The sequence below is a fragment of the Geotrypetes seraphini genome, chromosome 8 (assembly GCF_902459505.1).
Source record: "Geotrypetes seraphini chromosome 8, aGeoSer1.1, whole genome shotgun sequence".
Lineage (NCBI taxonomy): Eukaryota > Metazoa > Chordata > Amphibia > Gymnophiona > Dermophiidae > Geotrypetes > Geotrypetes seraphini.
In genome coordinates, this window is record NC_047091.1 from 30,686,132 (window position 1) to 30,702,047 (window position 15,916).

The 15,916-nt window shown below is 43.4% G+C and overlaps 1 protein-coding gene across 1 annotated transcript in view; it reads left to right on the forward strand.

The window, feature by feature from the left end:
- Positions 1–743: 743 nt before the first annotated feature.
- GNL2 (G protein nucleolar 2) overlaps positions 744–15,916 on the forward strand; it is a 39,635-nt gene continuing 24,462 nt past the window's right edge. Inside the window, exons 1-4 of the mRNA XM_033954962.1 lie at positions 744–944; positions 2,352–2,436; positions 3,811–3,905; positions 5,028–5,167. Coding sequence (XP_033810853.1) covers positions 881–944; positions 2,352–2,436; positions 3,811–3,905; positions 5,028–5,167 — 384 coding nt within the window. The 5' untranslated portion in view covers positions 744–880. The remainder of the gene's footprint in view (positions 945–2,351; positions 2,437–3,810; positions 3,906–5,027; positions 5,168–15,916) is intronic.

Below are 15,916 nucleotides of genomic sequence, written 5' to 3' on the forward strand. Positions count from 1 at the left end.
GTTTTCAGGATTTCCTCAATGAATATGCATGAGATCTATTAGCATACAATGAAAGCAGCGCATGCAAATAGATCTCATGCACATTCATTGGGGAAATCCTGAAAACCCGACTGGATTGCGGCCCTTGAGGAAGGACTTTGGCACCTCTGGAATAAACCATGAACCAGATGCAGTCAAAAGAATAGGTAGTCCCCACACTGCATCTGGGTACGCACATCTGAAAGCTCCTTTACAGAACTGCCCCACAAATGTGGAAAGTCTTATTAGGGCCAAAAAATAAGTAGGATCCGAGCAGTGAAGTTAACAGGTAATACCCGATTTAAAAAACAACAAAAAACCTGTGTTAAGCCAGCAATTAGCTGTAGTCCGTGTTATCACTTTGGTCATTAGGAAATGAGAAATCAGTCCCAGGCTGCAGATTTTGGGACAGTCCTGGATTTCTGAGCACCCAATTTTGGTGCATTATGGGGCAGATTATCACCAGGCACTACAAATCCCACAGTGCTTTGGAATGTAAGTCCCAAAACCAGGACTGGTCAAAAAATGTTTCCAGCCTGGAACTGGGTAACTTGGCATCTCTGGGAAAATTGAGGCTGGGGGGGGAAGGGAAGGAAAGCGAAAAGTTGAGGATCATCGCGGAGACACCGCGAACGGGGGACAAGATCGCCTGGGGGTCCCACAGTAATGGCGGCCTCTCCCTGCCGATGACGTGTACGCCCTGCGTCTGGCTCGGTCGCGCTGCTGATGACGTCAGCCCAGCGGGCTCCGCCTCTCGCACGCGGCGCTGCGGCCTGGCTCTTCTTTCTCGCTCCGGATCTCGGCTTCCTTCGCTCCGGATCTGCCTCTTTCGTCCTGGTCTCGAGCCGTTAACAGGGGCAAGATGGTGAAGCCGCGCTACAAAGGGAGGAGCACCGTTAACCCCTCCAACTCCAGCAGCAACCCAGGTACTTCCCCTCCCCCCTCCAAAATATTCATAAGCTCCATCTAGGCTCCCCCCTCTAGGAATCATTTGTTAATCTCTTATCTAGAGTCCTTCACAGGGAGCTCCAGAGAAACCTCCCCCTCCAAGTTCATCCCTAAATTCTGAACTATTTATAATTCACCCCCCACCCAGGGGCCTAGTGATTAGAGCATCTGTCTCAGCACCCTGAGGTTGTGAGCTTGAATCCCACCGCAAGTCGCCTAACACTTCATTGCCCCAGGTACAAAATAAGTACCCGTCGAACCACTTTTAATTGTAACCACACTCTATATCAAGTCCCATCCACCTACAAAGAAACCTCCCTCTCCAACTTCATCCCTAAATTCTGAACTATTTATAGTTCACCCCGCACCCAGGGGCCTAGTGGTTAGAGCAGCTGCCTCGGCACCCTGAGGTGAGCTTGAATCTCACTGCAAGTCACCTAACATCGATTAATCGCCCCAGGTACAAAATAAGTACCCGTCGAACCACTTTTAATTGTAACCATACTGTATATCAAGTCCCATCCCATTTACCTACAAAGAAACCTCCTCCTTCAAGCAACATAGTAAATGATGGCAGATAAAGACCTGACTGGTCCATCCAGTCTGCCCATTAGTTATACCCATTAAAAATACCTGATTAAATTAACTTGTCTCTTCTGATATTTCTGGATCATAGACTGTAAAGTCCACCTGGTAGGTTCCAAATGCTGAAGTTGCCATCCAAGCTCACTCCAGCCATTCTGTTTGCAGGATATCTACCATAAAGTCTGGCCAGTAACATCCTCATGGTCCAAGTTAGGAGTTCCCATAGAGCCCCCCCCCCCCAAGTACTTGTAGAGATCCCCCTCTATGAATCATTTGTTAGTGTCTATCTAGACTCCTCCCCAGGTACATACATAGAAACCGCCTTCATTCATAATCTCCACCTAGAGCTCTGTTATACACCATCACAAAAACCTGTGTTTTCTATATTGAAAGCCAAAATTGGGGTGGACTTGATTTAAATAATGGCGTGAATCGATTAATGGAATTAATTTACTAAAAAAATATAAACGTGGCATGAATATACAGCTTCTCATGACATAGCCTCTTACTACTTAGATAACTTTGATAGATGATATTTAAATACCTAAAATAAATAATCCTTAACTCATATTTCATGATGAATAACTTTTGAACTATAATGTTTTTTAAATAGAAAGCTATCATTAGATAGATTTTTTCTATAAAATGCATTGAAATTTAAAACCGATATTTTTTTTATTTAAAAAAAAAATCTTTGATTTTTATCCACCCTGGCCGAAATGTTGGGCAGAGGTTTTGCTGCAGTGCAATGCTCTGCAATCATCAGTGTATTTTAAGTTTCGGATGTGCTTCTCTTTCAGATCGTGTTAAGGGAGCTGGAGGCAACAATATGAGAGACCGGGCTACCATCAGGCGCCTTAACATGTACCGGCAGAAGGAGCGCAGGTAGGCGCCTTATTGTGTCTGACCTGGGAATGGAATCAAACTCAGAACATTGATTACCAATTTCTCATTAATGGACGATCAGAGAATGGGGAACAATGCCCTGCTTTGTTGCACACAGTCTGGTATAGGTTGTAACCAGTGCAAGAATAGAAGGCTTTATGTAACAGTGCTTCAACTTGAACACTTTGCTGATGTGGTGGATCACAAGTACCAAGCCTAAGAATACGCACAAATTCAAACAGAGTTTTCAGGCTATAATACCTATTAGCGAGCTGTCAGTCCGTCCACATACGTACGGTATGTCTCGAGAGCCCTCTGAATAGATTTGACTATATTTGTATCTGAACTTCCAGCAGTCCTACATATTTCCTTCACATTCATCCATTGAAAGGGCCTCGATAGTTTCCAGAATTTATAGGAGTGACAGAGCATTTAGGGAGCCCTCCATGCCTGTAATTTCTCACATTGTGTTTATTTCTTTGCTTATGTCCTCGAGTACCTGAACTCTGTTGAAAGTTAATGAGTGGCCCCTCTGAGCTTCACGAGTGTGCAGACATCATAAAAGTGAGCTGAAATATTAGAGCTGTTACATCTGGATGAGTGAAAGCTGCATTATGACATCACAACCTGAGCTCTAGAATGTTGCGACTTATGATTTTAAAGTGTCTGAGGCTTGTGCAGATGAGGACGGAGCTTAGGCATTTGTGGAATGAGGCGTTATGACATCACAATCTCAGCTCTAGAATGTTGCTACTTAGGATTTTAAAGTGCTTGAGGCTTGTGCAGATGAGGATGGAGCTTAGGCATTGGTGGAATGAGGCATTATGACATCACAATCGGAGCTCTAGAATGTTGCTTCTTAGGATTTTCAAGGGTTTGAAGCTTGTGCAGATGAGGACAGAGCTTGCAGGAATGGGGCAGGGGCAGGAAAAGAACTCACGGGGATGGGACAGGGAAAAATTTGTCCCCGTGTCATTCTATAGCCACGCTGTCGCATGTAATATCTCGCTAGAGGAAGCGCTTAGGCTGCTGTCTTAGTTAAGTCAGATGTGTGTTCTGAACTCAATATGCGTTATCATGCGGTAGAATGGATCTTTAAAATTACATTATTGTTTGTTGGAAGGAAGAATTGAGTCAAGTAGTAGATTTAAATATTCAGAACAAGTGCAGAAGTGAGGGGAAAATTTTGTCTCTCCTTTGTACGTGAGCTGGTCCTTCATATCGTGCTTACAGAAGGGAGCTGTGAGGTCCCAAAGGCTCGTGCAATGCCACGTCTTTTCCAATTCCGTCCTTTAAACGTAACCTAGTAAATGACAGAAGACAAAGCCCAAACTGGTAGTTTATATATTGCTAACAGACTTTTATCAATTTCAGGAACAACCGTGGGAAAGTCATTAAGACCCTGCAGTACCAGTCATCTGTTGCGCCTGGCACTGTGGCACGAGTGGAGCCAAATATAAAATGGTTTGGTGAGTTGCTCTAACCACGTATTACCTGTTTGACGAACAGATCAGGCTTGTATGGCTTTAATATCACCACACTCTTAAAGCGTCCCTGGAGCCATGAGCCCAGAAGTAAAAATGAGACCTTTGTATATTTATAGCACTTTTCTAGCTTTGTATCTGCTCTTCTCGTGGACCTGGTAACGGGCTAAATCACATTAAAAAAAAAATTATGTGTCATTACTGTGGATTAGAAAGCTAGAGCTGTGTTTTGTCATCAGTCAAGTGTCATCTTTAGACAGTGATTAGCCCATATATGATATCCAATATAGAGAAAACAACCTGAGCCTCTGATATCGCTTCCTCTCTACAGTAACTTGCAAAATAATAAAAAAAACATACCCGAGCCAGCCAACGGGCGGCTCCTTTTACCGAGCTGCAAGAGAGGGGGATGCAGTGGTTAAACCCACAGCCTCAGCAGCCTGAGGCTGTGGGTTCACACCCACGCTGCTCCTTGTGACCCTGGGCAAGTCACTTAATCCCCCCCCCCCCCCAAGATACATTAGAGTGTGAGCCCGCCAGGACAGGAAGGGAAAAATTCATTTAAACCGTTCTGAGGTTCCTTGGGAGAACGGTATAGAAAAGTGAATAAATAAATGCGTACGGCAGCTTAAAAGGGCTTTCTGCAGGATGCGCTGAAGTGTCCCACGGTAAGTTCCAAATGTGATCGTACAAACTACATGCTAAAATTTTTTTTTTAACTTTTTTTTCTGGGTGGTGGGGAGTGGGTGTTTCCATATCTACATTGCAATGTGCTAACGGTAGCATTAGCGCATGGCCTTTAATTCAAAATATGGAAACTTGGCCACTTTCGAGCTGCAATACAAACGGCCCTAGCGCGCGGGACCAACTGGCGTTGGGGCGCACTAACACCACTTTCTATTGCAGCTTTGTAAAAAGACCTGTTGCAGGTGACTAGAAGAGTCTCACTTTCAAGCAGGGTATTTGGATGGGGAGCAGCTTGTGATGCATTTTAGGGTGATAGGGGAGTATTTATTCCCCCCCCCCTCTGTTGATGACTTGTTGGCTGCATTTCACTTGCTCATTTCCTCCACCTCTTTTTTATTTTTTTTTTCCCCCAATACCCAGGAAACACACGTGTGATCAAGCAGTCCTCCCTGCAAAAGTTCCAGGAAGAAATGGGGAGCGTCATGAAAGACCCGTACCGGGTTGTCATGAAGCAGAGCAAGCTGCCAATGTCTCTCCTCCACGACCGCATCAAGCCTCACGTGAGTGCTGCCCGTTGGGTCAAGGCTCTGTCTGCCTTCGGGCATTAGTAAAGAAACCCAAGCTGGTTAGTGTCGGATTGGGAGCCCTGAGGCGCGGCCAGGCAGTTAACCCAGGTGTGACAGAGCTGTTTAGCATCCTCAAATATAAATGAATCGCAGGTGGAGCTGCGAAATAAGAGTCTACTTTGCAGCACAGGAATTTCCTCTTCTGTTAGTAAGAACAATAGAAAATAATCAAGTTTTAGAATACAAATATTTAGCCTTTACTGAAAGTAATCAAAACCATGGCACATGTGTCAACCTTAAGAAATTGTGCTGTTTGGAAAAATCTGTGAAAGTTTCGTGCGCTAACTGATGGATTGATTTCCTGTGGAGAAGCAGAAAGGACAAAATTGATTAATGAATTGCAGATGATTTCCCTAATTGCCTACATTCAGTTCTCGGTTTTCTGGAGAACACTTAGCTCCTATAATTTTCTTGGGAATAACTGGGCACACTGGGTGGGTGTGTTGGTCTTTATCTGCTGTCATCCACCACAGTGTGTTTCTGTGCATCTGCTGACCAGATGGTCCCATCGTGTGACTGTAGCTCTCGTGTAGCCAGTTAGGTAAAGCGGTCTTTCCCACCCACCATTCACCAGACCTGGCACATGTCAGTTCCCTGCCTGACCTGGAATCGGAGGGGGTTGTCTTTTGATGCCACTGTTCTGCAAATTAGGTCACAGGCCTCAACCTCCACAATGTGGCAGAGCCCAGTTGGGCAGGAAGTGTAAACCAAGTCACAGTGCTGTGACCAAATCGGGATTTTAGTGTGTACAACTGCAGGGCTTGGATGAAGACATAGGAAAGAATCGCCAGTGGAGGGGTAGCCCTAATGGTTAGTGTACTGGGCTGAAAACCTGGGGAATTGGGTTCAGTTACCACACAAATATGCAGGACCTCAGAGAGAAATATATCTACATCCACACCCAATACCTCTCTTTTGAATTACAATGGTACCTCGGTTTACGAGTGCACCGGTTTGCGAGTGTTTTGTAAGACGAGCAAAACATTTGCAAAATAGGCGCCTCGGAAACCGAGCATGGCTTGATTTACGAGGGCCCCCCCCACGATCCAGCACCCTCCCTGCCGTGATCCGGCACCCCCCACTGCGATTGGGTACCCCTCCCCCCCCCCGCTGCGATTGGGCACCCCCCCCCGCCGCTGCTTACTGTCATCTGGGCATCGACATGTCCTGTGCGTTGGTGCCGGTGCCCGAAGATCGGCTTCCTCTTCTTGCTGGGCCTTGAGCGGCGGGGGGATGTGCACAGTCGCGGGGGGGGGGGGGGGTGCCCAATCGCAGGGGGGGAACAATGCTGGTTCTCGTGGGGGGGGGATGGGGGGAACGTATCAAAGCGAGTTTCCATTATTTCCTATGGGGAAACTCGCTTTGATAAACGAGCATTTTGGATTACGAGCATGCTCCTGGAACGGATTATGCTCGTAATCCAAGGTACCACTGTATTTTCAAAAAAAAATTTTACTGTTCAAAATTTGAAAAAATGTATTCTTCAGTGTTAATCACCTATCAGAGGAAGAAAGGCCTCAGATCCCCGTATGCTTGAAATACAAAACTTAGAAAAGCATACTAGAGAGGGAAAACACCTCATAGGCCTTAAAAAACCTCAAAAACCTCTGTAACTTTAGCAGAGCTCTGGTATTGCTTCAGCTCAGAAAAAGAATGACAGCCAAATCTCTAAAGCAGTCTGTATCCAAGAGTCACGATGTAAAGTGAAACTTATCTCGCTCGAGTCGTTCGTTGACTTTTGTATGCTAAATGCGGTACAAGCCTGTGTCAGCCTGGCTAGCTGCCGTTTCGCCGAAGGGTTGCTTCAGGGCAAATGGGACACACACACTGTCGGCGTTTTCATCTTACGCTCACTTTGCGGCAGTGGAAGTTCAGTTCTTATTACAGCGTTTTTTTGTCTCTGGACAGCTCATTTAACTCTGCACTGTCCTAGGTATAAAACTTAGATTGTGAACCCACTAGGGAGAAAGAAAGGACCTGCATATAATATACGCAAATCACTTTGATTGTACAACAGAAAAGCGGTACATCAGATCCTATTACCCCCTTGCTAAGGGGGGGGAGTGATTATTGGTTCAGTGGTTCCACCCGCAGTTTAACGAACTGGCTTTCAGGGATTTATTCTCCTATCGGTCCCCATGATATAAGTGTATTTTTTCTTCCTTTTTTTATTACTTGTGCTTGGATTATATTATTTGTGGACTAAATAATTAATAATGATTTCTTGTGTGGGGTTTTTTTCCCATCATAGTGGCTGGTGTTGGCTAACCTAGTGTGCTACATTTTATTTCCAATCTGTATTCAATTAGATTTACTTGCTTATATTTGAAATTTTGAATAAATAAATAATGAAAAAAAACATCCCATAGCCCTTTACCACAAAAGTCCAAAATAGAGAGAGGTAAAGCTTACTAACAGAGGAAGAACCTGACACGGCCATGTTTCACCCGAGCAGGCTGCATCAGGGGTCACTATCTGTCACGGTGACAGCATGAATTTTTCCCTGATTACCATTTTAATTGTGTGACTGATAATGCCAGCCTTTAGAAGCACCACCAGTTTTTATGTGAGACAGTTTTCAACGGGTGATGACCCCTGATGCAGCCTTCCTGGCGAAACACGGCCACGTCAGGTTCTTCCTATGTTAAGGGTTCTCCCTTAGTAATAAACTTTCTCTATTTTGGACTTGTGGTCTGGTGGTACTTTCCTGTGTCAGTTTATTTTCTTCTTCTACAAACAAGAACTTAATCAGAACACTTATCTTTCATTACAGTCCTATCTGACGGGACCCGTCGCGCCTGTATAGCTGGCTTTCTCAAGGGTCACAATACCAAGACTGCATGGATTATTCTAAAAATAAACACATGAATTATTCTAAAGATAATGATTAACTTTGTGTTAAAATATATCACTGTTTGAGCTAGCACCTAATAGAATCTTAAATTGTATTGTGCCTACTGCAATTTAAATATTTAAACATTTAAATAGGCTAAAGTCTTGAACATGCCGGGCGAAGCTGGTCCCGTCGGGAAGGAGTGTAATGAAAGATAAGTGTTCTTATTAATTCCTTGTTTGTAGAAGAAGAAAAAACATTGAATGTATCTGGATTTATAAAGTGCACCTTTAATTTTGAGTATATTGGGTTAAGGGGTTTGAGGCCACCCAGTGATGTGCACATAAGAGGGTTTTTTCCAGGATCGACGATCAAAATCTGGAACTGATAAGTCTCAGACTGTTTTCAATTCTTTACGTACTGAGCAGGTTTCTGAGAGACCCTTTTCCTCTCTTTTTCACATTTGTTTCTTTCTACAGTTAGAAAGAAGCTATTCTTTAGCAACTCTCCAGACCGGCCCAATTCACTGATGGGTAATAGCTCACTATGACCAGCAGGTGGAGACTAAGACAAAACTTTTTGGCTGTAATACAAGTAGCTGTGCTTCCACCTAATATATTCAGTCTGCTCTCAGTCTCCAAGCAGGTGTGGTAAGCTGTGCCAGTCTTCCCTGGGTTAGCGTAGGCCTGTTGGAAGTTGCATGGTGGTCTTCTTGAGGTTTGTAGCAGTCCACTTTGTGGCTTTTTCCATCTGTGTTGTGGTTGGTATTTTCCTGTGTCCCTTGTTTGACCTGTAGCACCTTGTCTTCTTTTTTTATTCTGTGAGGTTTCTATGGAGCACCTTCAATGATATGTAAGTGAAAGGGGGTAAAGGTATCAGTAGATGAAGTGGACACAGGAAAGTAACGCCAATGATCAGCCTTTGAATGAGGGCTAAAGGAATGCAGGGAATAAGTGATGCCTCGGAGAGCTACCCTGGGTCAATTCATTCATTAAATAGAGTTTCGTCTCAACTTCACCTCTCTGCTTAAACTATTATAATATCGTCTATTTTGCATCATTTAAGAAAAATTTACAACTTATTCGATTAGTACAAAATACGGCAGTACGCTTAATTTTTGGCCTGAAGAAATATGATCACATTAGCCCATTTTATCTGCAATTACATTGGTTGCCTTTTGAGGCACATATTCTTTTTAAATTTGGTTGCTTTTGTTTTAAATCTCTTTTGGGTTTGGCTCCGGGATATCTAGAATCTCAATTTAATTTTTATACCTCATCAAAAATCACTCGTAATAAGTCCGCTTATTTGTCAAGCAGATTCTTATACTGTTTTTAGAAAACTTTTAAAAACACACTTGTTTGATAAGTTTGTTAAATAACTATGTAATTTTCTTCTTGTTACTCATTTTTATTAACTTGATAAGAACATAAGAATCACCGCTGCTGGGTCAGACCAGTAGTCCATCCTGCCCAGCAGTCCGCTCACGCTCTAAATGAGTCCAGCCTCACTTGCGTACATTCCAGTTTATAAGAACTTAAGACGTACCTTTCACTGACAGTTCTTTGTTGTTAACTGCCTGGAACTTCGTGGTTGGGCGGTATACAAGAATATATTTATTATTAAAAAGAGCAGAGGGGATTTCTTTCCTATCTGCGTGACTAGGGCAAAAGTGAGGCGCTCCTGCTCGCTGCAGTTCTCCACCAGACTCCTCTGTGCTGTGTGATATCCAGACACTCTGACTCAACACTTTACGGTGACGGAAGCAACATTTGACCTGTTGTGACGGCATCTTGCCTACGGATCTCACACGGTCCAATTTTAAGAGGGATAACGGCAGAGTGCCTTGTTGCAGATGAGATTAAAACGTGCAGGAAAGTGGACAGAATGAGAACCGATGGAAGAGGCGTGGAAGAACCTACGGCTGTTAGATTTATGAAGCGCTTGTAGAAGTGATGCACAGCTGGAACAAACGCAAAGGGTCCTTAATATGACTGGTTCTATCCTATCAAGATTTGACCGTTGAGATAACAGTGTACAGGGTTTTCAGCTCTTGTGCTTCAGTTAGAGTGTATAAATGCTAATTTAGGAAACATTGTTTTGCAGTCAAGAAACATCAGTGTAGACATCAATTTACAGGGATTGTAAGAGTGAATAGCGTAGCTGGTTTTAAGAAAGTTTTGGACAATGTCCATAGTCTGTTATTGAGAGAGACATGGGGGAAGCCACTGCTTACCCTGGATCGGTAGCATGGAATGGGAGGAGTGTGTGGCACAGTGGATGGAGCTACGGCCTCAGCACCCTGGGGTTGTGGGTTCAAACCCCGCCGCTGCTCCTTGTGACCCTGGGCAAGTCACTTAATCCTCCATAGCCCCAGGTACGTTAGATAGATTGTGAGCCCGCCGGGACAGATAGGGAAAATGCTTGAGTACCTGATTGTAGAACCGCTTAGATAACCTTGATAGGCAGTACAGTGGTGCCTCACACAACGAACTTAATCCGTTCCAGGAGCAAGTTTGTTATGTGAAACGTTTGTTGTGTGAAACGCGTTTTCCCATAAGAATACATGTAAAACAAAATAATTCGTTCTGCAGCCCTGTTGTCCCATAAGAATACCTGTAAAACAAAATAATTCGTTCTGCAGCCCTACATTTCCCTCCCTCCACCTCACCTCACATGCAGAGCCTGCCAGCCTTCTCCCTCACCCAGCCGCACGATCTGCAGGAGGCTAAGAACTTCGGGAACTGGGTCAGTTCCCACTGCAGCTCCATGTGACTCTAGGCAAATCACCTGACCCTCCAGTTGTCCTAGGTCAGTGGTCGGCAAACCGCGGCTCGTGAGCCGCATGTGGCTCTTTAGCCACTTGAGTGCAGCTCTGCACTTGCCTAGGGCCCGAAACTGTCAGAAGGGTCCCAGGGCTGGCGTAAGAGGGGGGAGCATAGATCTAAGGGGCCCTGCGATCCAAACTTCTTTATTAAACACCTAAATTTTCCTTTTCAGAGGGACCCCGACATGGCAGCTGTTCTCATAAACTGCCGGTAGCTGCCCCGAAGCTTTCCCTTTGCGGCGATCTGCCCTATCAGAAACGGGAAGTTGCAGCAGAGGGAAAACTTCGGGGCAGCCGCAGGCAGTTTGTGAGAATGGCTGCCATGTCGGGGTCCCTCTGAAAAGGAAAATTTTGGCTGGAGAGGGCAGTGATCTCTTGCCTTCCCTACTGCTCCTCCCCCGTACTGTCCAGCTTTCCCTCCCCTGCTGGCCAGAACTCCTCATCTTTCCCCCAAGAAATTCAACAGTTTTCCTTCCTCCCTCTTCGGCTGTACCAGCAGGTTAGTTTGTCTGCACAATATTCACTGCTGCTGTGCATCAGCGGGTCTGGCTCCCGGCACGATCTCAAAAAGCTGTGCACGCGCAGCTGCTGCAGTTGATCAATGTTCTCCTCTCCTGCAACTTCCGGTTTCCGGTTGCGTCAGAGGAGAAGATTGAACAACAGAGCATGCGCGCATGTGCTGCTCCCTGAAAGCGTGTGGCTGGCCGAAAAAGAAAGCCGGAAAACTCGGCATCCGAGGTAAGGTGAGGGTGCTGCTGTTCCCGGCTCACATTAGGAAGCGGCGAGAGTAGTTCCGCCCCCCCCCCCCCCGGGCCCCTCGGGCGACTTCGTTGTGTGAAACGAAGTTCGTTATAGGGAGCAAGACAAAAAGTTCATTATGCGCAGCGTTCGCTGTGCGAGGCGTCCGTTATGCGAGGCACCACTGTATATAAAAGCTAATAAACTTGAAACTTGAAACTTGCTACTCTTTGGGGTTCTAGAGTCTTGTTGCTCTCTGGGATTCCGGAATCTTGCTATTCTTTGAGATTCTGTATGGAATGTTGCTACTCTTTGGGGTTCTAGAGTCTTGTTGCTCTCTGTGATTCCGGAATCTTGCTATTCTTTGAGATTCTGCATGGAATGTTGCTACTCTTTGGGGTTCTAGGGTCTTGTTCTCTGGGATTCCGGAATCTTGCTATTCTTTGAGATTCTGTATGGAATGTTGCTACTCTTTGGGGTTCTAGAGTCTTGTTGCTCTCTGGGATTCCGGAATCTTGCTATTCTTTGAGATTCTGCATGGAATGTTGCTACTCTTTGGGGTTCTAGAGTCTTGTTGCTCTCTGGGATTCCGGAATCTTGCTATTCTTTGAGATTCTGCATGGAATGTTGCTACTCTTTGGGGTTCTAGAGTCTTGTTGCTCTCTGTGATTCCGGAATCTTGCTATTCTTTGAGATTCTGCATGGAATGTTGCTACTCTTTGGGGTTCTAGAGTCTTGTTGCTCTCTGTGATTCCGGAATCTTGCTATTCTTTGAGATTCTGCATGGAATGTTGCTACTCTTTGGGGTTCTAGAGTCTTGTTGCTCTCTGTGATTCCGGAATCTTGCTATTCTTTGAGATTCTGCATGGAATGTTGCTACTCTTTGGGGTTCTAGAGTCTTGTTGCTCTCTGGGATTCCGGAATCTTGCTATTCTTTGAGATTCTGTATGGAATGTTGCTACTCTTTGGGGTTCTAGAGTCTTGTTGCTCTCTGGGATTCCGGAATCTTGCTATTCTTTGAGATTCTGTATGGAATGTTGCTACTCTTTGGGGTTCTAGAGTCTTGTTGCTCTCTGAGATTCCAGAATTTTGCTGATTCTTGGGAATGTTGCTACCCTTTGGGTTTTGGCCAACTACTAGTGACCTGGATAGGCCACCGTGAGAACTGGCTACAGGGCTTGATGGACCATTGGTCTGACCCAGTAAGGCTATTCTTATGTTCTTAGAATCGATGCAGAATTTTATTTTATTTTCATATTTTGATGATAATGTATTTAGAATTTCTGCTTATTTACCTTCAAGTTTCAAGTTTATTAGATGGCTTGATTAACCGCCTTAGACAAAGTTTCTAAGCGGTGAACATTTAAAAAATTACATAGATTAGGTAACAAAACAGTACATACAATTAATAAATAAACTTAAAAAACTAAAAATTAACATTGTTAACAAAAGGTAAGGAGGGATGAAATACAATTTGTAAAGTAAAGAAGAAACATCAAAGGAAAGTACAAAAGGGTAATAAGACATTAAAGGGAATTAAAATAAGCAAAGTAATAAGATTAAAAGTTAACTTGCAAATGCATCTCTAAAAAGGAAAGTCTTTAATTCGTTTTTAAATTTTAGAAACTCTTTCTCCTCCCGTAAAAACATAGGGAGGGCGTTCCATGTCTGCGGTGCCGTACAAGAGAAGATATATTGTCTCCTAGTATTGATAATTTTTAGAGAAGGAATAGACAAAAGATTTTGTTCGCTTGATCTCAAGGTTCTCTTTGTAGAATAAGGGATAAGTAGTCTAAATAGAAATGCCGGGGACTTATTATATAAAGTTTTAAAAATAATTGTGCATAATTTATGAGTGATTCTGTGTAAAACAGGAAGCCAGTGAGCCTTTTTAAGGAGTGGTGTTACATGATCAAACTTTTTGGATTTAGTTATTAATTTAATTGATGCATTCTGAATAATTTGTAGACGTTTTATTTCTTGTAAAGCAATTCCTTTAAATAGGGAATTGCAATAATCGATTTTAGATATCACCAGAGAATGAATAAGTATATTTAGTGATTTAGGACAGAGAAATTTAGAAATAGAACGAATTTTCCGCAATCTGTAAAAGGTAGTTTTCACAATGCTACTGATATGATCGTGAAAGTTGAGTTTATTGTCAAAAATTACTCCTAAAATTTTAATATTTTTAACTAATTGAAGGGGAACATTTGAAATTGAAATAGGAGTAATAAGAGAAAAACTATCTTTCCAGGGAAAAAGCATGACATTAGATTTTTTAATGTTAAGAGCGAGTCTGTTTTTGTCAAGCCAATGATGCACTTGATCTAGTTTTTCATTAATAGCCGAAATTTCATTTATGTTGTTATTAACTAATGGGTGCAATAATTGTATATCATCGGCATAGGCAAAAACGTGAAATCCAATGGATTGGCACAATGTCAGTAGTGGAGCCAAAAAAATATTAAAAAGCAAAGGTGAAAGAATAGACCCCTGAGGAACCCCATGTGTAATATGTGAGGGTGAGGATGAAGATTCATTGAAAATAACTGTGGATGTGCGATCCTTAAAGTATGATGTAAACCAAGCTAGAACTTACGGCCTCTTTTACAAAGCCACGCTAGCTGCTGCGCTGCGCTAATGGCCCCGAAGCCCATAGAGATTTAAAGGGCTTCGGGGCTGTTGCTGCGCAGCAGCTGCTTGCACGGCTTTGTAAAAAAGGCTGTTAATTGCTTATTTATGATTTATTAAACTAGATTTATTTGACGTACGTCTTTGTTTCTGTTGCATTTCTGGAATATTGTGTTCAAGTTTCAGATTTATTATAAATTTGCTATACCACCTAATCAGACATCAAAATTAAAAATGGCTTTTAACATAAAATACAGATAATGGTACAGACAGCTCTTCCAGAAAATTATTACTCGGACAAACAAAACGATTTTCAACCAAACATTAGGAAAAGGGGGAAGCCTTTGGTGTTACTTCGTAGATATGTTCTCAGAGAATTATTTGTTTTTTAATAGAAATTTTAAAAATGAATAAATATTGCAGGAAAAAGCAAAGAGAAAAGTCTTAAAAATGTCCTTCAAAGAGTGGTTAAAGTCTATAGGCCGTGCTGGAAGCTGTACTTCTGAAAGGATGTCATCGGGGTGGCGGCAGTCTACGAAAACAGAGCAGAGCGCACAGCAGGATTGAATAAGCGCGTCCTAGAGGAGTGGAGAGATGGAAAGTGTCTGAATTAGAAACTTAGGTACCTCAGTGGTAGACCAATGTTTATTCAGGTTTCAGGTTTATTTAAAAATGTGATATACCGCCTTATCAAAATTCAAAGCGATTTTACATAATATAAAAACAAAGTATAAAAAGAACGTACATTAAAAACAAATTACAAACAATGCTACAAACAATCAAACACACTGACAAACATTAACTTACCGGTACAGGATGGAGAAGGGCAGAAATACAATTTGTATAAAGAGAAAGAGGGAGGGAAAAGGACCGAAACAAAAATATAAATAGTCTAGAATAATCTAAGATAAGCTAACATGATTAAAATATGGCAAGTAACAGATTTCCATGACTGTCCTTAGAAGGACTATTATACACCGAATGCAGAGATCATGGGATGAAACTTCACGGGGTAGACTTGGGCTGCTTGCATCAGAAAATATTTCTTTTTGGAAAGAATGGTAGAAGCATGGAATGACCTCTGAGTGGAGACAGTGTGGGAGGAATTTGTGACGCAGTGGTTGAAGCTACAGCCTCAGCACCCTGGTGTTGTGGGTTCAAATCCCATGCTGCTCCTTGTGACCCTGGGCAAGTCACTTAATCCTCCGTAGCCCCAGGTACATTAGATAGATTGTGAGCCCACCGGGACAGAGAGGGAAAATGCTTGAGTACCTGATTGTAAAACCGTTTAGATAACCTTGATAGGCGGTATATAAATCCTAATAAACTTGAATAAGCCCAGGGGATTCCTGGTTAAAATGAACTGAAGGGAATGTCAGAATCAATGGGCCTAAAAGTGGCGCAGCGAGGGCGATGGTGCCCCTCCCTCATTTTCCCGCCACTGCTCCTTCCCCCATACCTCTGTTCATTGTGCGAGCAACCACCTCATCGTGCTCCTCGCGACCGCGTCGGCTCTCCCTTTGACGTCGCTTCCTTTGTGCGGCACCCAGAAGTCACGTCGGCGGGAGCCGATACGGTCATGAGGAGGACGTTGAAATTGTTGCTCCTGGCGGAAAACATCATGGAAGGGGGGGACCATGCGGCAGGGAGG